The sequence below is a fragment of the Monopterus albus genome, unplaced genomic scaffold, assembly GCF_001952655.1.
Source record: "Monopterus albus unplaced genomic scaffold, M_albus_1.0 scaffold179.1, whole genome shotgun sequence".
NCBI lineage: Eukaryota > Metazoa > Chordata > Actinopteri > Synbranchiformes > Synbranchidae > Monopterus > Monopterus albus.
The window spans coordinates 586039-609742 of NW_018128059.1; the positions used below are offsets into that span (position 1 = coordinate 586039).

A 23704-nucleotide genomic window follows, 5' to 3' on the forward strand; every position below is an offset into this window, starting at 1 on the left:
GTCAGGTTTCTGAGATGCAACAAAACAGTGTTTCATGTAGTTTTTAAGTTTTTGCAGTTAATTGATTAATTAAGGTGTCTTAAATACGGGAAAAAACTGAAAATGCATGTCACAGGTCCTCAGAGCACAAGAGGACATCTTCAAATATTTTGGTTTGTCAAAAATGCAGAATCTAAAGATATTCAACTAAAAAATGAAGCAAATCAGAAAATCCTCATATTGAAAAAGTTTGACATTTTTGATTATTAAATGGCTTTATAATTAGTAGTTATAGTACATTGAATAAATGTGATATTAGCAGTTGCTGATTTCCAGAAAGCTCACTGCAAAACCTGACAAAGATCCATTTAAGCTAAGCTGATATTAACTTATTATTGGAAGCTTTACTCTCCATATGTGTTAAACTGTATGACTGCATGTGATTTAGAGTGCAACTACAGAGAAACACTCAAAATCAGAAATAGTTTTGGCATTCTAATTTAACGTTTTCACCTGCATCTTTCAGATGGCTGTCCAAGTGTGTTCAAACTTATAAATACTGCTAAGATGAGTCCAAAAAGATGAGACTGGTTAGTACCTGTGTCAGGTTAGTGTACAGCTGTTCTATTACTTCCCCTTCTGGCAGGCTTAGCAGAAGGAAGGCTGGCCAGCCTGCCTGGCAGGGCGCCTGCCGCAGATTGAGGTCATGGGAATGAATGGGTGGCACCAACAGTAACCCCCCGCTCATCCCGCACACTGGGACACACCACTGCTCTGTCATATGCAAGTGTGTACACGTGTGTGTGTGTGTGTGTGTGTGTGTGTGTGTGTGAGAACATGAAATATCGACAGAATCCTCTGTGTCAGCAGCTAGCAGACACACGCACAAAACCCACATTCATAAGTGCCATGAGTCCTTCTCAGTCACAATCAAAATACATAAATACATATTTCTTTATTATATTATAACTGCTATACACAATTATGAAATCACTGGGAAACATGATTACACATAGCAACAATCTCACACACACACATCGGTGGGTAGGCAGTGAGGTGAATGTGTGGCAGATGTTCGACACATTGGTGTCCGTTCAGTCCCTATAACGAGCAGCTGCTCAGTCTTTACTGCCCTGTGGCACTGCATACACACACACACACACACACACATAGTCACATGGATGCACAGGCACATATGTACTTGCTGTATAACACTAATGCTGGAAGGCATTCCATCTCTCACAGATTATAAATGTGTCAACACAAAACACACAAACATACAGAGAGAGTGAGAGAGATATCAGCAGCACAAAAACTTAATCAGCACTCATGTCACATCCTGATCACTCTTAGTCACACACATATTTGCCATAAATCTTTGCATGTGGTTAAATCCTGTAGGCACTAAAGCCACACTAACACATACAGAAACTAACACACTTCTTGAAGTCTTGAAACTAGGTGATGGTAAAAAGACATGGAAAGGGTAGAAGAGGGAGACATGGTTAAGATAATTTTCATAAACTGGGCATCTTCTACAGGTGGTGAAATGATTACTCAATTCATATGATTTAGCAAATATAAGAAGGCAGCAATAATGATAGTTGATGGACAGGTTTCACTATTTTCTGACACTGCATCAGTTAATGAAGTTGAAATCTAAATTTCAGTCTGATATCTGTGGCCAGCAAAGCCACAGGATTCTTTACTAAGACAAATGTTGGGAAAAGTTTAGCTTATCTTTGTCCATCTTTTTTGTCCCTATAGGTCTCTTAATACCTTGCTGGTGCATTAGTTACTATTTATCTGTACAGGTTTACTGTACCAATTCTACATGAACTGCAATATTATACAATAGCATTAGAACTGAGTATAACTGAGTTCTTTTGTACCAGATATTTCCCAAGTTTATTGTCTTATCACTTCCACTTATCAGTGTAAACAGGCTCTAAAACATCAAGAAATCAATTACCATACATATTATTAAAACCTTAATGGCTATTATGGTGTTTTTAATGGTTTAGCTCCTTTCCAAAAATCATGTAAACTTTTTACATTAATAAAAAAAATTTCTTACATATTTTTGCTTTAATTAGCTGCTTAAATTCTTAGCTTCATACAGAGCTTCAGTTTGCATGATGGGGTGACTGCGTGGCCAGTCACAGTGTGTTCTAGAGAGCTGTCACAGCTAGGAATCACACTGCTCATTTGATTCTAATGACTGTAATGAGACAGATGAATAAAACACACCTCCATTTAACAAAATGTTGCAGCAGACAACCATGGATCAGTTCAACTCAGGTGTATCACATCAGGTGTGCCCCCATGGCCGAGGTGTTAAGATGTCGCCCGTGAGCCACGGTCTGCACAGGGACTACTGCTGCATCTCTCTTTTCCGCATATCCTGTCTTCTCTCCTTTCTGTCATCTCTCCAATGTAATAAAAACTTAATACATGAAATGTGACGCATGATCCACAGGCATCTGCTACTCTGACTCCATGTGAAGTCAGTCACTCGCTTTTTCAAATCAACTGCTATACAGTTAATTAGAAACCACTTTTTGATGGAGTCTGTGCTGGGTTGGGGGGTGACTATTTGTTGGTACAGACTGCATTATTAAGCATCAGTTCTTTACAACAAATTTACCCCCAGAGCCTTCTCCATTCAATTCAATTCAGTACATTTCCTGATATTCAACTGAGTTCCAGAGCAATCCCAACTTTTTGAGTATCAGAGCTATAACAGGACTTTCAGTCTCTGTTCTTTACTGGCTTCCACAGAGAAAGTGATCTCTGTCTGGAATCCAAATCCCGCCAGGAGATATTCCAGAAATTCCATGACCAGCAGGTAAACCATATTTAAATGTGTCGCTTGTTCTTATATTCCTGCTTTTTCTTTCAGATTTGAAAGCAGATCACTTTTCTGACTCTTTTTCTTTCTGGTAACAGGTCAGTTGTTCCCTTTGCCTGATTGGTGGTGATGACAAAAACAAAAAGGAGCAACAGCGACTGTCGAGATCTGCTGTTACGTCCTGTCACCAACCAACGGGTCATCAAACACACCCTGAGGCAAGAGACAGGATGGGTGGAGGGGCCAAATGGCAGCTTGGTGACAAAGGTGCCTATTGATGAAAATAAAATCATGAGCGCAGGTACGGAGTGGTGGGGGGAGGGGGTCACGGGAAATGAGGGTATTTGTCTTTAAGGAAGAGATCGGATAGCCAGGCATCTTTCTGGCCTACGTGATCACTGTTGTCATTGTGACCACTATAGTACAAAAATACAAGGGCCTTTTATGAGGCTGGGAGGTAATTGTGGGGTATAGGTTACTGCAGAATGTGTGTATTAAAAAAAGAAAAAGAGACAGAATACCACGACACAGGTGCCTAGTCTTCGAAAAGGCCACTCAGGTATGAAGTGGAGGAGAGAAGAGGGAGGGAAAGATGGCAGCCTAAGTGTGTTTCTGAGTGAGACTGTGTGTGTGTCAAAGGCCCAAACCCTCTATCCTTGTCCCCTTGTTATTCATTCACAGCCCTCTCTTTCTTTCTCCTCCAGCCTCTGTGAGAACAATACCACAAGGGAAAGCCCCTTCTCGCCTCAGGGTGGTGCTGATGAAGGCAAAGGTACAAAGAGACACTGTTTCAGTGATGGCAACAGGTGCCTGTACATATACACACATTCACATAAAGGAATGGTGGATACATTCTACTGTTTGTGCAAGGTTTAATTAGTTCATTGGCTACCAAACGCGTACTTTACATCTGCTGACCATCTGACCAGTGCATGATTTAGATTTTTAAAAATGGTTTCTCAAACTTTAGGGCAGCCATTGTTTTTCATTTGTTTTGCAAAGATTTCATACATACACAAATCAGATGATCTACTGTATACAACTCGTGTTTCTGTTTATGCTTGTCCTAACCCCACTTTCCATATCTGGCATACAAGTCAATATATAGAAATAAACTACTAACATTTATGTCTATAAACTTATTGTTCTGGGTGAAACAGTTAAGTCTGCAGAGTTATACTGATTTGAATTGGGGTCAGGTAAAGTTATTTTCATTATGTATAAATCTACTGTATATTTTCTTATTGATCATTTAATCTATAAAGTGTCAGAAGACGTAAAATTTTACATTCACTTTAATTATATTACAAAGATATAAAACTTGCCAAAAGCTGCCTATCCACATTTAGGACACTGGAACAAGAGAATATCTAGCATCTTTGCTTCTTCAAACACTCATCAGTTAGTGCTAATTTATTTTCTGTCAGTTGACATATTGTTAAATTTCTTCTGTTATTCTGAGTTTGAAAAATTAAAACACACACAGACCTGCATAAAACCAGTAAGACTGTCAGCGAAAATGTTGATATTGAAATGTGAGGCGAATGCTGGTCCCCATTCTGCAAATCAAATGTCTCAAGGCAACATTTGTTTTTTGCAGACCACGTAGCACCCAAACTGAAGAGGAGACAAGTACTCTTCTGAACTGCAGACAAGTGAAGTACTAAAGGAGAAAATTGAATCACAAATACAGATGCTTCCACATGTGGCATCAAGGCTCACCAAACCACCAGTGAATGTTACAAGTCAATCCTAAGTATCATTACTGGGGTCACTTCAGGCATATTTTAATAGACTGCAAATAGATGAAACGATCCAATCCTTTGTTTACTGAACTTTACTGTGTTTTGTCCACCTCAGCCTGCTAGTGTTACAGTGCAGCTCGGTTCTACAGTGCAGCATTTCACTACATATTCAAATGAATGTAAGTTTTCAAATATATAGGTTGGCCAATACACACAGTTGCTTATTTCCCCTCTCTCTTCTTTGCACAGTGCAGCAGTGTACAACAGATTCAGATATCAGCTGTTGCTAATTAATGCAAGACAAATCCCAAGAGTAACACGATGACAGGACAAAATTAAATTAGCTAGGTTTGTGATTTTCAAGTAGCTTATGAAAAGTATCAGATTTATTAGCTAAAGCTGTTAATTCAGTGTGTCATATTCATATTTCACCAACATTTAACAAAACATAAGTACTGAATCGCATTGGCAGACCCACTTTTAAAGGACTTTGACAAGGACCAGGGCCACAAAATGTTACTGAGATATCCTACAACAGAAAATATACTGTATGGGTGCTTTTGGAGCAGAGTGACTATAATCAGAACACCCAGTGCAGAATACTTTGGTGAAGAATGCTGGGTTCTAGACATTTGATCAATCTATGACAAGGAGCACTGAAGGGGTTCTGGAGGCTCCTTATGGAACACCATCACTAAGACGTTTGATTTTTACTTGAACCTGACAACAACAGCACACACATGCTCACATACGCACACAGACAGTATAGGTAAACTGAGCTGATAAAGTGGGGTGGATGTGACTAATGGCTGATAGCTGCTGATCCCACACTGATTAACTCCCCACTCTACAGGACAGGATGCTGCTAATAGACTGACACACATTAGATTGAAGTCACAAGGGCAAACAAAGACTATACACAAACATGTCTGTACACACGGGTCAGCAAGAGAAATGCATATACAGTATGAGAATTTATGCCATTTTAGGTGTTCCAGTGCTGACTCTGTTTGAGTTAAAATTCTAACCTGAAAGCTTCATGATTAGTGATTACAAAACCTGTCAAACATTTACTGTTTCCCCAGGAATTTTACATGCCTATATTTGCCCTAGATGTAGACCAGTATATCAGTCTAGCCCTAACACCCACACCAGTGTCAAAGTCCAGTAGCTCTCTAAAGTGTCTGTGTTAAGTCAGCTCCCTCTCATCCTGGCTGCTCTGCTCTGCTGCCAGCTAACACACTATCACTGATTCACCACCACAGATAAATCACACACACATGTATACAGATGGAGACAAACAGTGAGGCAGAAATGAGGTGACAAAGACAGAGATGTACCTACAGACATGCTGAAGATGACAACAAAAACAACAAAATGGCTGACATCACAGATGTTATTTCCTGTTTTGGAGCAGGGTGGCTTTCTTTGCAGAGTCAAAACACAACACAGTAGTGTGGAGGGGGGCTGGGAGATTTATCAGTAGACACACACACACACACACACACACACACACACACAGGTAAAATTAAATACTCTTTCTTTGAGGTCTATCTCCTTTCCTTTCTTTCTTGATATGACCTCCTGGGCCACGAAATGCCACTGTGTAGTCTAGCTGGGATTGAAGCCACCTCTACACACAGATACCTCACAACAAGGTTTGGGAAGCAGAGATAGGGGATATTGATAAAAGTTGCACATTGATTCTGCATACTGCAGCCTGTGGACAGTGACGTAGTCATGCTGGTGTTGGCCTTCTCTGTCCCTTCATAGAAACAGTTATGCTGAGTCAAGACAGCATGACTGGAAGCACTGTACAACATGTGTATGTGTGTGTCCCATGCAGACAGTGTGCTATCACCTCAGGGAAGACAGAGATAAGCAGAGTGTATGGGCTGAGATTAGATGGGAGCAGACACTGGGGAGACTGACTGGCTTTAAGTGAGTCACTGTAGGGAGAATTGTAGCTTTATGGCCTCACTGGGCCTGAAGACTCAGAAGAAAGCACTTTTATTCTAAAAGAAATTGCTGTAAAACATGAGTTGGCCAAAGGCTGTTATGCCACAAAATGTGCAGCATAGTAAATGTTCATATCATTGTACATTAAAACACACAAAGTGTGCCAGAGATGTAGGTGTGTCAACAGTGGAATAGAATACTGTATGTACTGTATTCTTTAAATTCACCACATATAAACCACATTTCACTTGTTTCTCACAGATGATAAAAACCACTTCACATGGAATACATTACAATGAATCTAGCCATATGTTGTTTTGAAACATTTTACATTATTTTCATTCCATATTAGTGTAAGAAACATAAATTTTACACATTGCTTTATATGTGAAGCAACATGTCACATGTAATGAAGTTCCAAATAGACATGTTTGTCTATATGGATCGTCTATATGCCTGAATGAAATGTTTGAAGTAGGTCAAACGTGTATCATTTTACATATGGCATTCATTTCATATGATTTGTTCATTTCAATGCAATATCAGAAATGAAACATCATTACACATGTGACTAATTTCACATCCAGATGTGTTTTTTTACATGTGGAACAGCACTTTATAGGTATATGTGTTTTGTGGATATTTAACATGTGATGAAAAACACAAGATCTAAACACATATGGCTTTCAGACATTTCACACACATACTATAATATTTAACAAGAGATAGCATCCATTTTTGTACAGAACGGTTCAAATGGACAGCTAGACTGATACATTTGTGATTTAAGGCAAAAACAACGGTAATTACTAAAAGTCAGATTTGGTGAGTTTTCACTTTGATGTTATGGAAATGATGATTATATTGAACTCTCACGCAGCCTTATGTCAAACTATCTACATACAATTCTTGAGGAGAATCACTTAAATGGAAATTAATGACATAAATATGAATCAGTTTGCCTTTAAAAAATGTTGACACAAAATCTGTCTGGTGGCTTCAAGTCCAAAAATGTTGCTAATATCAACTTTCAAAATGTATTACCAGTAAAATCTGAAGGGCTACATCATGCTCAGAAGTGTGTGAACCTCAACTAAACAAATGAATGTCAGTCAGCAACTTTTCCTGTATTTTTATTAGCACAACTTGAAATACAAATGTACAAACACATCTTACTGTGAGACAGATCAGATATGGAGAAGTGCGAATTGCCTGCAACTTTGGCCTTTAACACACATTGCTATGTTCTGCCACACACAGGCTTGTTCTTCAGAGAGTGAGACAAATGATACTCTGAGTAGTATGAGTGATATGTGTGTGTGATAAGAGGGGGCGCCATGGCAGTGGCAGGACACAACACTGTACCCTCCCCACGCACACACACGATAAGCATCACCTCCACCCACTGGGCTTCCTTTGTCTTCCTCTCACTCTCTCTCTCTGCTCTGAACCAGTAAGTGAAGCAACTCAAAACACAGAGAACGCTGGCTGGAGTCAGACGAATCACAGATACAATACTTGGCAGACAGAAGAAGGCAGAGGAGGAAAGCAGTGAAGGTCAAAGGATAAGACACAGAGGGCTTTGTAGTTTAACATGGGGAAGGTAGAAGCAAACAAGCAAATACTCTCACACTGTCTAAACACAACAGTTCTCTTTCTTTATTATTCAGCAGAGATTTTCTAGTAATATGGTTTCTGCAGGGCCTCATTCATTCTCACATTATCAGCATTCAACCAACAAGACTTTTGGAACTTAAAGAAATCTGCAGCTATGCTAGCTACCAGACCTGTTTTATTGGGGTAAATCCCAGTTCCCATATTTGGTCATTCCTCACTCACTGATCATCACAAGACCCAGACATTTTTCCGATCTGCCATCTTGAAGGGCATCCCAAGTCTCTTATTCCTGCCCTGAAGAATGTGGAGTGAGAAGGCTCCCTGATACCATGAGCAAGGATACAAAATAGCATCCTTCATGAAAGTCATTTCTGGACCAACATTCCCCTTTGTCAGAAATCAATTGGTGATGGCATATGTCAGTTAAAGGATCAAAGGAAAAGACATCTAATGTTGGTATGAACATTTCTCATTGATTCCTCTTTCCTCACATTTTCTCCTTGCATCTTTTCTTTGCATGTTATGTGGGCGGGACTAAGATACAAGGAAAGGACACAAGTGAAGGAAATGTTCATGCAATCCGGGGAATTGGCATTCACTGCTAAATTAGGAATAATGCTATGAAAACCAATTTTTCTCACAGCCTTTTACGTGTTGGGTTGACATATATTTAATTAGTATGACTGAGTCTGGAAACTGCCAGAAATTATACATTATTAAACTATTACCAATTTTAAAAGGTATTCTTAAAACATTTTTATGTTTACTTGCTATACAGTGTGTGTCTGCATGTGTCTCGCAATTGCCTTAGCATTTACAGTTTGCAGAATACATTTACAGAATTTTATGATTTTGAAATGGAAACATGAATTCATCAAATAAAGATAATATGAAACATAGATCTAATTACAAGCATATATATATAAATCTTTATTTTTTCTGTAGAATTATTAATGGATCATAAATGAAAATTTAAATTCAGTTTTTAATTACTTTAACTGTTTATTTGCGGATTACAATGAAAAAGTCTATAATTACTGAGCGGCCCACTCCTGACTCCATAAAGCAGAAAATTAGAATATGCAAAAACACCCCCCATGCAAAAAAAGAACAAATACTACTGTATTTGAACAAAATATTGTATCAAATTTTGCAGTAAATATGTAAATATGTATGTGGATGGATGACAGAAACATATTCTGTTGAAAAAAATGTGGTAAACAAAAGTATACCCATATTTACTGTACTTTTATCTGTTTAGACATACTGTATATCTGAGGCAAAGTGTTGAAAAGCAGAGAAAGGTGTAAAAGAAAACCTGTCAGATATGCAAAACTATCTGTGACACAATATGTAAATATTTTTGACACCTGACTGAAGGAGCCAGGTGTGGCTGTCAGTATGAGGTCAGATTAGATGAATGAAGTCTGTCACAAGACAGCAGATAAAGCTATAGATGCCACAATCACTCCTTAACCTCTTCTCAAACAATAGGCAGCAGGATATAATGTCACGTTCCCTCACCCACCGTGGAAGTAAATACCAGACATATAATGCATCCACACACATTCACAAGACCAGTTAAAGGCATTACAATTTGGGAGTAAAAGACAAAAGGAAAATCCACTCATTTGTGGGTGACTAGGTTGTTTTAACCTCAAAACCAGATTACAGGGGACTTACTATCAAAATCACTTGAAACCAAATCAATCCTGCCCAGTGGTTGATAGACTTTTAAAATATACTATACAATAAGGGCACGGTGAACATAATAAGAGGAAGGAAAACTACAGCCACCAAACTGCATGACAGGTAACAAAGGTGGATAAGAAATGACTAGTGCAAATCATTAATGATCTACTGGCATGGGACTGTGCTGGTGTTAGACAACAGCAAAGGAAAACTCTTTATAATTAAAATCACTTTCAGTTCACTACAGCAGGCTGTAAAATGGGGTTTTTCAATTATCGGAATCTACCAAAACCTGTCAAGCCATGTAATACTCATAATCATTTTTGCATTTGTTTCCACTGCCCTCCACATGCACTGGAGGTGCGTTCCAGGAACTACATTTTGGCACCCCTCAGGAGGTATTACTAAAACCAAGTTCCAGGAATGGAGGGGCAGAAGTGAGCTGATGCCTCTGATTGGTTAAATAACAGTGTCTTCACACCTCAAGCATTAGTATTACAAGTACAATGTGTAAACACTCACTGGTTTAGAGGTAAAACGAGGACTTCTCTTGTTGGTTTAGGGATAAAATGGGGAGTGGCCCCTGGGCAAAGCGGTGAAGGCGTCACATTTCTGGAAGTCTGTGTTCTGCTTGTTGAACAGTTCTGTTTGATAAACTGCTCATACAGTCTCCATACAGTGGCTGATTGTTGCAGTATGAAGTGATGCTTCAAGTCCTCTGCACTTCCTCTGCTCAGCTGAGTGAGAGGACCACAGCCCCTCCCTCCTCTAAGCAGAAAATGGCAGCAAAAAATGGAAACGCAAAGTAGGTAGGACGGTCATAATTACAAGATAGGAAAGAGAGATCTTTTCTCATAATTATGAGAAAACACCTACAACAATCTGACATCAAGTCCTCCACCTTACACAGCCCATGTCCCTTCCCTCTCATGCAACCAACATGAGCATCTCTTGAAATATTCCTCCTACTACTCTCCAAACTTTAACAACAACATAAATCACACTAGCAAGCTTTACAGACTTTTGTCACCATGGATGGAAGCAGCCATAAACTCGGGTTCATTATCTTTTGTCACACAAAGTACTTGGTTAGGTTTAGGAACAAAAGCTACTTGGTTATTGAAAAACACAAACCATCCACTGGAACGGAAACCTGCTTGCCTGAGGGAAATCAGAATGTCCTGTGTTTTAAGTACCAACCCATCCACCCAAACCATCTCCTAATGCAGACTTCCTACATCTCCTAACTTCTTCCTTAACTTATGTCACAATTACTACCATCACTAGAAGTGGCTAAAATATAATACCTTGCACAAATGACATAAAGTAATTTTTTACAGGATATAGGCTCATATTGGAGCATCTATTTCATTCATCCAAATTTTTGTGAGAATTCAGAACACTGTGTATGAGTGAACAAATGCCTAAACATGACTCAAACATGGACCAGACAGACAGCACACTAACAGATTAACAGCCTCAGTGTAACTGATGGGAGACACTGGAATAAAATACAACAACTGAAGCTAATGACAAACTTCAGTAAAGTAAGGTAGGTGGAGTAGAATGAACTGCATCATAAAGAAAAATGTACAAGAATGATTAAATAAAATAGTCCAGCTTCTATCACAGAGCAGGAGAGCAGGTATTCAAACTGAATAGAGTAAATGAATGAGGCTTCCTACCCGATCCTGCATCCATGATGTTGGACTGTCCTCGACGATCACCCACCAACCGTGATGAACCAGGCATGCTGACTGGTTCTGAACGTACTGGTTGAATCCTGTACACAAACAGTATATGTACATTATTACAAATAGAAAGAAACACACCCAGAGTAACATTTTAGGGGTTCAGATGCATGTTTGATTGTATCTGATTCTAGGAGCCTATAGGGGGAGATCTGGATTGTTATTTTAGTGATTGTCTGTGCAGATTCTCAGTCAAGTTTTTTCAGTTTATTTTAGTGATTGAATGCCAACAGTAGAAGGATAATTTTAGTGAAATCTATGATCTGATATGAAATCTATGATTTGAATAATATTATTCTTAAATGAGTTCTTGAACAGATAATTTGCTTAAAGTCCTGATTTTTACTGTTGGGTGCATTATTTTTTGATAGTACCTGAGGCTGTGCAGGTCCAGGTCATCTGTATCAAAGTCCAAGAGGGGCTGGGGGATATCAGTTGGGCCCTGTGACTGAAGTACGGAGGACGAGGAGGAGATGACTGTGGTCTGGCCTGATGGGTGAATGGTCTTAAACTGAAACTGGGGGCCCATCCACAAGCGCCGGTGAGGTCCTGTATGGGTCACAATCTCCACCTGAAAATACACAGATAAAAGTTAGTGATGAGAGAGAATTATTTACAGTCATCCAAACAACTGGCTAACATTTTCCAGAAACTCTTGGTTCTAGTACTTATTTGGCTAAAACCGTAATAGAGGCAGAAAATGTTTTCTATTAGCAGGTTCAAATAAACAAAACTAGGAGTTTGCAGCAAGACTACAGTAGCAGCTTTGTGTAGCTGTACTTAAGCGCAGTGGGCTAAATGCCGATATCAGTAAGCTAACATGCTCACTTGATCAGTTAAAGCTACAATGTGCAGTAATTTTCAAATTAATTTTAGTAGGAACATCCATCAAAACTTATCTTAATGGGGAAAGTTACTGATGAAGGCTCCTGTGACCCCAAACTCATAAAACAGCCTGGAAGCAGTGCAGAGATATTGCCTTCTAAAGGTTTTTCAACATGCTTAACCAATCAGAGAAGATCACCATCAGGGGTGGGAGCTCACAGCTGTCAATCAATACATGAATCCGCTTAAGCTCTATGGAAATTGTTATGATTTACTGTCAGGCTAATGAGCTTCTGATTCGTCTTAGCTGAGACAGCCTCATGAAAAGCAAGGTCAAGATAAGAGTTCTGAAGAGAATGAAGAAAAGAAACAAAAAAAAACTGGACTTAGATTATAAAGTTATATTGGCACGGCTTTCAGCAGGTGGAGTACGGAAGAGTATTAGGGCCACTGCATAAATTTTTTTTAATTAGGGCCACTGCATAAATTTTTTTTAAATTCTGACTTCTGAGTATAAAGTCAGAATTCTGAGAATAAAGTCAGAATTAAAAAAAAAAATTATGCAGTGGCCTTAATACTCTTCCGTAGTGGAGAGAGTTGACAGAGAAGAGGGATTTACAAATGGATGCTGATTTGGCATTCTTTCTGTCTGACTGATATATGGTGAATTTATTATTTATATTTGTACGATAAGGATTCAAACCCTTTATGCGTGTTACTAAATCATGCCAGAACGTATCGTTTGCACTCCCACTGTGACTGTAACAGAAGCTGGCTACGCTAAGGATGTCACTGTGTTGCTACTTTCAGTTGTAATAATCACACAGCTACATCCAGGCAAGTTCATGCACAAGCCACTGACTGGTCTGCTGCAGCTGTCAAATCAATTTGTGACCAGTGAATCACACTATTTTGATGCCCACACCTGAATGTGTAGTAGTCTCCACTAATAATGACAAATAAAACTGACTTGAGTTAGCAATGAAAATGATAATCTGCTGATGTTCAGCAAGTAATTCTAATGTTTTTAACCATCTAAGTTTAGAATATTAGCATGCTAAAACTTGCTAAGTAGCACTAAACACAAGGTATAGTTGAGGCTGATAGGAATGGCATTAGTGACTGATGAGCAGTCACCAGCCACATCAACCTGCCCAGTGTGATTGTTTGTTGTGTCTTGTTGCTTTTCTTTTCTCTCTCTCCTCTATCCACTCAGCCCAGCTGGTCAAGGCAGAAGGCCGCCCACCAAGGTATGTTGGAGGTTTCTTCCATTAAAGGGAGTTTTTCCTTCCCGCTGTTGCCAGTGCTTGCTCAAGAGGGATTTGTTTTCCTCTATAATAATAGTGATAATAGTAAGGTATAGACCCTACTTTGTAAAGTGTCCTGAGATGACTTTTGTTTTGATTTGGTGCTATACCAAATCAAATTGAAAATTGAAAATTGAAATTGAAATTGAAATGTCAACCTCATTGTGGTCATGGAGAAAATCCAACGTCTGGTCAGTATGAACAGTTGTACCAAATTTGATGTATGACACATGAAACACTAAAAACCAAAAAATATCTACCTTACCCCATGGGAAAACAAATTTACAATGTTATTCAGATCCATATTCTGGCCACTGCAATAGTCTGTACAAATTTTCAAGGCAATCTATACAAATCTAGTCAAGATATTTCAGTCTGGACCAGCTGTTGGAATAACTGACCACCCAGGAAATAGACTGACGCTGACATCTATTGTGTGTTATCATTGTGGATAAAAAAAACAAAACATCTTTCTTTATCACTTGTGTACTAATTCATCAACACTTGGTCAAGGACAGAATCCTGGTAGCTAGTTGTGGAGCTGTCATTCCTGGATTTGACATAGTGGTTTGGTGTCAGTTTATGTTTATGTGCCAGAACAACCCATGCTGTATTCAGATGAACTCAGTTACATGCCATCCAACTAAAAGCTTGCCAGGCTCCTGCAAAACTGAAAATCTGATGATGATGTCAGACCTTATCAAGGTCTTGTGTGTGTTGGGAGTGCTGGCAGCATGATGGGAAACCTTCCCAGAGGGTTAATAGAAGTGTGACACTACCAACAGCTTGACAGCAAGGATGAGGTGAGGCCTACTGGGAGAATAAGATGGTGCAGGCATGGCAGGTGGCCCATGGGCACTTGAGCTGAGTGGCACTAACACTGGCTGGAAGTGAGATAGGAGAGGACCGCAGAGTGGGTGACTATTATAGCCTACTCCATTCTCCATCTCCTCCTCGCCTGGAACTTACTTACTAACCATCTCTTGCCTTAGACTCCCACTTCTCACTGCTCTTCCACACTACCTCTGATGTTTCAACTCCCTGCAGCACTTAACACGCCTCTTGGTGTTTCACTGTTCACATTTCGTTATATTTAGTCCATATGCACTTGTCTCTCACCTCAGCCATGCGTTCAGTTCAGTTTTTGATGCACTCTGCCTGCCAGGTGCCAACATGAGAGACAAGAGGAGAGCTGACACACTCTTAATTCTTCTATGTCTGTGTTTATGCACATTTATATATATATATATATACATACACACATACATACATACATACATACATACATACATTACATATATATAATGTGGTATGTCACAGCTGTGCAAATTAGGTCACAGAAGAAGGGAGGAGGATTGTCACTTTGTGTGTGTATGTGTGTATCTATCTGTCTGTGTATTTTGCTAGTTAACACCACCAATGTCACACCCAGCTGCAGAGCGGAACAGCTGCCAGGGTGCTCTCTGCTGCAGGATGAAGGTCCATATGTTACAGGCCAGTGTCAACCCCCAAACCCCTCCTCTCTCCCCCTTCCAGCTTGTCAGACATAGCACGTGACATGTTGCCCCAGATTTTCTCCTAAAGTATGTGACTACTCACTGAGTTAGCTTATGTTAACTGATGAGCAAAAGACTTGTTTGTTGCCTCATAAACATGCAACTGGGCAACATCAAGACAGCAATAAGCACAGTTTCCTACTGTAATGATGCATTCTTTCTTTGGGACATCTCCTTTTATATGTATACCTACAGCAGGCTATTAAATACAAACCCCAATTCCAATGAAGTTGGGACACTGTGTAAAATGCAAATATAAACAGAATACATTGCCTTGCAAATCCTTTTTGACCCATATTTAATTGAGAACACCACAAAGACATAATTAATGTTCAAACTGATAAACTCTATTGTTTTTTGCAAATATTCACTCATTTTGAATTTGATGCCTGCAACACATTCCAAAAGAGCTGGGACAGGCGCAACAAAACACTGGGAAAATTGAGGAATGCTCAAAAAACACCTGTTTGGAATATTCCACAGGTGAACAAGTTTATTGGAAACAGGTGAGCATCATGATTGGGTATAAAAGGAGCATTCCAAAAGGCTCAGTCATTCACAAGCAAGGATGGGGCATGGTTCACCACATTGTGAACAACTGCACGAGCAAATAGTCCCACAGTTTAAGAACAACGTTTCTCAATGTACAGTTGCAAGGAATTTAGGTTTTTCTGTAACTGCTCATGACTGCTTTTGACCGGTTGTAACCAACTTCCCCATTCACAGCATTTTAGCAAACTTCTCTTCTCTCAGAAAACTAAATCATCCTAACCCAATAAAAATACAGAAAACTCACATCTGATTGAAATCCAAACAATCCTATCATCACATTTAACTAAACCATCAGAATTACACACTGTTACACAAAAGCTATCAATGCCTTAAAATTAAACCACAGATCAGTATATTTTGACTGCAACACTTGACTAAACATTGATTATCATTGATTAGACATTGATCAAACATTAATTATCAATCAAATCTTTACTTTATGCATGAAACCATAATTTTTTAACTTTTCTTAATAAACTGTCTCCCTTCTCTCTTTCTATCACACACACACACACACACACACCTGTACTTCCTCTTTTGTATAGATGTGTGTCTTACTTCCCTTTTCTCAATGTTTCAGCATTTTCACTCTTTATGATTTGGATTCTGAATGTACTTTAGACTTCTAAATGTACCTTTTTCAATACAGTCCTTTCTCATTTTATTCTTACACATTCACTAATGATTATTTCAAATAAAAACACACACACAACTCATTTTATGATTATCTTAACTTTTCTACTTTATGCATTTTGCCATAGCATTTTAATAATTTTTCTCTCTCTCCCAGCTCCTCTTGTTGTTTCTTGTAAACATCATTGCTGTTCTTGTGAGAATTCTAACTGAAAAGAGACAACTTGTTCAATAGTCTCCTGCAGCTCTTCTTGTAAAGTTATTTCTGATGCCAGATCATCAGAGGCCAGTTCTGCTGTTATGGCCTTGTGCTTTTTGGTTCTCTCCGGGACCCATTTTTATAGGTTTGCCGACAAGCTAAAGTGATTAACATTTTCCAAAAGCCACCATCAAAGGCAGAGTGAAAAGGCTGTTATTATGGCCTTGTCTTACTTGCATCCCACTGCCTACCAGATCTGTGTGACTCTGTGTCAAGAACACTTCAGCCATTCTCTCCTTGAAGCCAATCATACTGTAGCACTTGGTTGTTAAAAAAAAAAGTGCCAGTCTTGCTACTTTAACACCTCTGCACACCTGGCCAAAGTATAAAGTGGGCATGCTTGTCTTTTTCTGAAAATTACCAAAATTGTTGAAAGCCCCAACCACACAAGACCTCCATTAAAAAGACAATTATATTCTATATTCTTTCAGACGATCCGAAGTGCACTTTCACATTGTGCATTAAGGTTGATGCAAAAAGCATTACTCAATACAACACATTCACAGTTAAAATCTTTTGTTAAAGCATTATTAAAATATTGTCTTGATGTCAACATCACTGAGTACCAACCAGTGCTCAAATGGTGTGACTGATTCACATTGTCTCACAATATTTTAGCATTCTGTTAGCATATCAAGGTTCCCCAAGGTTGGCAGTTTCCCCAACATCTTTTTTCCCAAGCTAATTTAAAACCATTCTGAACATCTGTTCTCCTTCACAGTCCCCAATAACTTGTAACACTAAAGTGCAGTAATACACTGACAATGAACAACCAATAGGGCTAGGGTCTAATAATGACTCTAGTCATGCACAATGGCATACAGTAAAGTACATTTATTCATGGATTTAAAAGTACTGTTATTGTTAACAATTTTACTATCCATCAACTGCTATGACCTACATCGCACAGTTGAGATGTGGAGATCTGAGATGGACTCTATTAACACAGAAGGTTTTGCTGTCCACTGACAGGTAGCTGATGAGCAAATATCACTGACAGGCAACAAAAGGCACAGTGCTTCAGCAACCTGTAGCACTGAATGAAAGGTCACAAACTTCATATTTCATAAAGGGTTGGCCGATCAATCCCAAATCCCAATCCAACTCCAAAAAGCTTGCTGATAATCTAATGAAGGATACAGATATGACATAATGAAATCCACAAGGAAGTACTTAGCCTCTAATTCAAGTGAACCTATACCGTATGCATTTAGCATTTCTCAGCCCACTATGCTAGTGCTAGTGTGCTTGATATGCCCTAGTAATTTCAAATAGGGGCGACTGTGGTTCAGTGAGTAGAGCAGCTGTCTTCCAACCGGAGGGTCGGAGGTTCAAATCTTGGTGCTTGCAGTCCATGTGTTGAAGTGTCCTTGGGCAAGACACTGATCTCTCAAATTAGAACCATCAGTTGAGTTGGCGCCACAGATGGCTGCCTTGGTTCTGTACCGGAAACAAATTCCTTGTGTGTGTAACATACTTGGCCAAATAAAGATGATTATCCTTATCTTTTAGCTGGACTGGAGTAAAAACAGACCACCATGTATAACTGATCCAGAAGCCCATGTTTGGCTTTGTTGGGATTCTTCGATCGCCAATTCATTGATAGTATCAAATGTTCAACAGGAATATTTACTTTCAAAAAATCTCATGTACATGCACGCTATGAAAAGCTCTACTGTTACATCTCCAACCACTGACAAATGCATCACTACCACTAATCTGACAGGATGTTGCTGAAAATCCACGTTAGTGCAATTGATAGTTTTGCTCCTGGCAAACTATCATGGCAGATATGAACCACAGCCTCTGCAAGCCAAGTGGGGTGCATTTTAACCAATCAATTATGCATGCAGTGGAATTATTGATGGAGAGAATGTAGTGGGTTATCTGCCAGCACCAGAGATGAGTGCTATGAGGCTTAACCAAGCTGAAAGGTCTTGTGTACTGGATTTCTTTAAACATGTCTTGACCAACTACTGTGACAATTTAGGATTTTCTGTGATTAGAAAGAGTCACATGACTGAAAACTATGAAATGTGTTAGCAAACAGTTGCCCATTTAGGCATCCAGCAGACAAAGGCAAATATAAGCATTCATTTGGAGTGACATTTCACATAACATGCCAAATATATATATGTAAATCTGGTTCTTTAGCTGCTAAATGCTTCACTGTGTTCACCAGCTACTTTCAAACTTTGCCATTTGGTGCTGGGGAGGTAGGGTTCAGGGGGTTTACCAAAGCTTTCCTGCCTAAGACAGCGGCCTGCTACTGCTGTAAACAACCCTAATGAGAGAACTACCGTGGGCCAGAAACAATGGAGAAGAGACTAAAAAAAGTTAAAGCTGTGGCGAACTGAAACGTTCGGTGATAATTCTCTAAAGGATTTTCACTGCAAACTACTCATTTTCTATTGAACTATAGTATTGTGTAAATATTTTAGGCATTTTAAATGTTTTGGTTTTTATCCTTCATGCAATAATATCAGAGAGGTGTCTAATCAGTCCCAAATTCATTCTGCAGCATCACGATGAACCTGATCATATGTACTACCATAAAGGAGACAAGAAGAACAAAAAGTGCTGATATAGCCCCCACAGAGCCTTGACCTCACCATCGTGGAGTCTCAAGATACTCTAACAGCCTACGTGCCAAATCTCTTACAAAAATTATGTGTATTTGTACCAAGGAGAACTGACACTCTATTAAAAGCAAAAGGTGGTCACAGCAAATACTTATTTGATTTTTCTTTTTCTGTTTCCTGTTTACTGCACTTTGTATGATGTTAACTTATACTGTAAGTAAAACTACTCATGACCTTGCTTTACTTTTAGGGCCTAAAAAGTTTTCTCAGTACTTCTTAGTAGTTACTTGATGTACTGGTTTTAATTTGATACGGATTAGTGCAGCTTTAAGTTTAACACAAACATCAAATGTTTCCCTCAGGATGGGAGCAGGGTGCATTCCTGTCACTAAAGAATCTACTTTTTGTCCTCCTACACTTTCTCAAGTTTTGAGAAACTTGTAAACATTGCCCAAAATTGGTTCTCTTACCAGCCAACTGTCACAATTCTGATGAAAGAATGCCTTAAATGGACATGGCACACCTATTCTGTTCTTATGGTGTTATGTTGGTTGTTCTTTATTGTTGCTGTAACACAGAAATTTCCCCACTGTGGGATCAATAAAGTACCCACTCTACACTCACTCACTCTACTCTATTAGAATCACACCATAAGCCAACACCACAAGTTTCAGAAGCGCCCTGGTAACTGTGTGTTCACTGTCAGTACTCATTATTCACTTTGAATGGGTCTTTGTCCATTTACAGCACTGAGTAAATAAATGGCTGTCACATATCAGACAGCCCACACCCTTGTATGAACATTTATACATAATGGAAAATGCAACTGATCAGAAAAAGATGGCAGTTCTACAAAAATGTAAAAACAAAGTGTGCCATTAATCTGTTTTTACAAATAAGAAAGAATGTGCTTTGTGTTTAGCACTTTGCTTAACACTGACTATGTGCTACCTAATGAATAATCAAAATGACAAAATTAAATATTTCCATCTTGAGCCTGAAATAAATCATGACAAAACATAATGCTTTGAGTCTGTTAGTATTTGAATAATGTTGCACATTGGTTTTGAAAGTATAGAAATTTTGGCTATTGGGACAGCAATAGTAGAACTAGGAGCTGAATGCCTTTACAACATAAGCAAACAAACATACATTTAAATAATTGGGCAATCACAGTCCTAATCACACTATTTCCAAAACAACAAAAGAAACTATGACTGAGAGTACAACAGCTGTCAACCATAACCAAATAGTAGATATGATTTCACTGATAGTCAGGTAATGCAGATCACCTCTTTGCTTGGCAAAATCTACAGTAACATAATATCAGTAGAGGTCTGACCTGAGAAAGCCACTCCTCGTCCTCCTGACCACTGTGGTCCGATGCCAGGCTGTCTGATGATTCGTGACGTGTGATTGGGCCTGGGCTTCCTGGGGGCATCGCTGAGAGAACACGCACACAAAAGCAAACAAATCATTAAATGATCTCATACCTGATGCTGATATTAATATTTGTGAGCTGCCAATATTTTGTGCCAGTGTCCAACATCATCATAGTTTTCAAACCCTGAAACATCTCTAAAATTCTAATATTCAGTGTTTCTTACGTAATGGCATTCTTGCATAGTGTAAAATTCGGTGTAAAATGTGACAGTGACACAGCAATTGGGACGGGACATCAGTAAGGTAAAGCTAAGCGAGCAGTACATAAATCGGTCTGTGAAGGACAGTGATAGTTTATTAAAGTGTGTTAGAGTCATTAGGGTCGGAACACTGTGGTCTCTGACAGCAAATACTGTACCAATATAAGTAGGGTGAAGTCAACCTTAAACCCACAAGTAAAAGAGAAAAATAGTCTTTCACATGGGCATATAGGTTTGTGTCAGTGTGTGTGAAAAAGTAAGTGTACAGTAAAGTGAGAGAGAATCAGAGTGTGGCGACAGAGAGACCCACAGCCAGATGCGGCTCTTGCAGGCTTGAATTAGCAGGTGTGGAGAATGAGAACTAATGTGTAGGACCACTCCTCTCTGAGTCTTCCACCACAGGGATGGGGTTGGTTTTAGACAGGATTAGCTAATAAACTTGTCAAGTCTACATCTGGAGCACAGGAGACACTCCTGTCTTTATCCATCCACACACACACATTTACACACATACCAGGTGTTCATACAGTTGTGATAGAGGTAGTTTGGTGTTTGACACTATAATCAACCCCCATCCCCATAACCACCACACACATTCCTATAATTTATTAGTTCTGCACATTGCTTGCACCTGCTTCTGAAAAGGCGCTTGCTGTGTGTATAACTGTGCTCGAAAAAATATGTTTGGAAGGACTGGATACTTAGATAGAGCAGTTGCTGTGGCAGAACAGACTGAAACTACAGAAACTGCATAAAAAACTGGAGAAATACATAAGAGTGCATTGGACGAAGAGGAAACAGATTTTATTTAAAACACACTGACTATAAGAGATCATTCTACAAAGCAAAACCACAGATATCTCGTGATTTCTTTTTCAGGAAAACATACATTCTTAAAGAATCTCCCAACTAGCTTCTTAACTGCTTACTGGAATAAAATATTCATCTCAGAATCCTCACAGATTACTTGTCTGATTACTGATTACTGGAACAATATAATAGGCTTAGGTATGTATATGTTTACATCATTTTAAAGCATTATAATATTTTAATATCTCAGATCAAGTCGATACTTTAGACATGACGTCTAGGACTGCAGGACTGGTATCATTATAATTAAATTATTGATCTTTGTGTCAATTACTCATCATTTAATGTAAAAAAATAATGAGCAAGTCCAAGGTGACATTTTCAAATTGTTGTATTTGATCCACAGTCCAATGCCCAAAGACAGTCCTTTAAGAATACACACCACAATATATAAAACTGAGAAAAACAGCAAAAAAAACAAACAGCTAAAGAATGTTTTTTTTCTTGAAAAATTACTTAAATTACTATTTGATATAAAAATTGTTGATGAATAATTTTACTTTCAGCTGATAATTTTTTCAGGACCAGATATAACTACAGTAGGTTGCTCAAAACGTCTGTGAACATTCAGGGTGAACTGAGCCTTTACAGATAGCAAGTCCTAGAGTCAGAGGGAAGCAGAGGAGGTTACCCGTCTACTTTTTAAATGCAAGAGAGAAGAACAAAGCATGTGCTTGGTCACTTATTAAACAAAAACATGACTCCCCTATTTCCTCTGCCTGCTTTCATTCTCTCTGACTCTCTCTCCTTGCTCTCTGACCCCCGGGGCCAATAGCTGTCCCCTAATTAATTATTGATGTTCTGAAGCAGTTGGTTGACTGGCTGGATCAGGTTTCCGCTGGAAGGGATAAGGGATTCAATGGGCAATGCAAGGCTGTGGTGTGGGGAGCTAGTGGTCATCCTCATGGGTCAGGCAAAGACATAGTGTGCATGTCATGAGCCAGACTGACCCCGGCAGTTATAGTCATATCTACTCATCTTAGTGTCTGACTAGCCAGCCACTCAGCCTTCAGCTTTTACAGTGATGATTACTTGCTCTTAAAAGGCTGAATGTCAATGTAATTTCAAGAAAACAAACTTATTCCAGACCACCCAAGAAATTAGTCTGAATGTATGACCCAGTAAAAATGATTTGTTATTTATGGGTTTAATGAAAAACACAAATAACATGGTGCCATAAGTTATAAAGGATCAAAAAGGAATGGAAAAGAAGTTCAAGTTTAGTACCTGTAGTAATAATCTAGACAAATGGGTTGACTGTGGGTCAGAACCATTGCATTTGGTACTACACAGAAACTCAGAGATTTAGGAACAATGCATTGGATGTTTTGACCACAGTTATCATGCTGCCAAAATGCCTGTAAGGCTCAAATTATGCACTCTTTTACTATTTACACAGAAACATTAACAAACGGTTGTGACTCTTAGCCTTTTGCAGGCCCAATGTATCCAACTTTGCAGTTGTGCCACTTCAGGTACCAGTAAACTAAAAAATTCAAATGTTTCTCAGAGTTTATCAGATGGCAGAACATTAAAATTAAATGATTAGTACATTAATCAACTGGGCGGGTCACAGAATAATTACCAGCAATTATTCTGATATTCAAGTGTTCTTATGATCTTTTTTTAAATGTGAAATTTTCCCTACTTTCATCTTCTTACTTATGAGGATTTAGTGCTTTTATTTACCTGAAGTGAAAATAGTGTAAGTTTTAGTTTTTTCAGTTTAGTATAATTATCTTTAAGTTCAGAACTGATGTCATTTTGAGTTTTAGTGAATTGCAACACATTTTTTCCAATATTTTAGTTTTTTACTTTACAAACAATGAATCCATCAATTGAAAACATTCTGTGGGAAGGTTAATATTTAATTCAACGTAACA

The 23704-nt window shown here is 38.8% G+C and overlaps 1 protein-coding gene across 9 annotated transcripts in view; it reads right to left on the bottom strand.

Moving 5' to 3' along the window:
- The window catches only part of bcas3 (BCAS3 microtubule associated cell migration factor), a 531108-nt gene that overhangs the window by 275898 nt on the left and 231506 nt on the right, over nucleotides 1-23704 (bottom strand). For 8 of the 9 annotated variants that reach the window (XR_002276298.1, XM_020616813.1, XM_020616811.1 and 5 more), the window contains 3 exons: nucleotides 20651-20751; nucleotides 11969-12165; nucleotides 11529-11626 (listed from right to left, as the gene is read on the bottom strand). Coding sequence is in view for 8 of the 9 variants with exons in the window: in XM_020616813.1 (XP_020472469.1) it covers nucleotides 11529-11626; nucleotides 11969-12165; nucleotides 20651-20751 (396 nt within the window). In the remaining variant the exon portion in view is untranslated. Of the gene's footprint in view, nucleotides 1-10196; nucleotides 10612-11528; nucleotides 11627-11968; nucleotides 12166-20650; nucleotides 20752-23704 lie in introns of those variants that run through there. The other variant, XM_020616816.1, reaches the window with a different exon arrangement.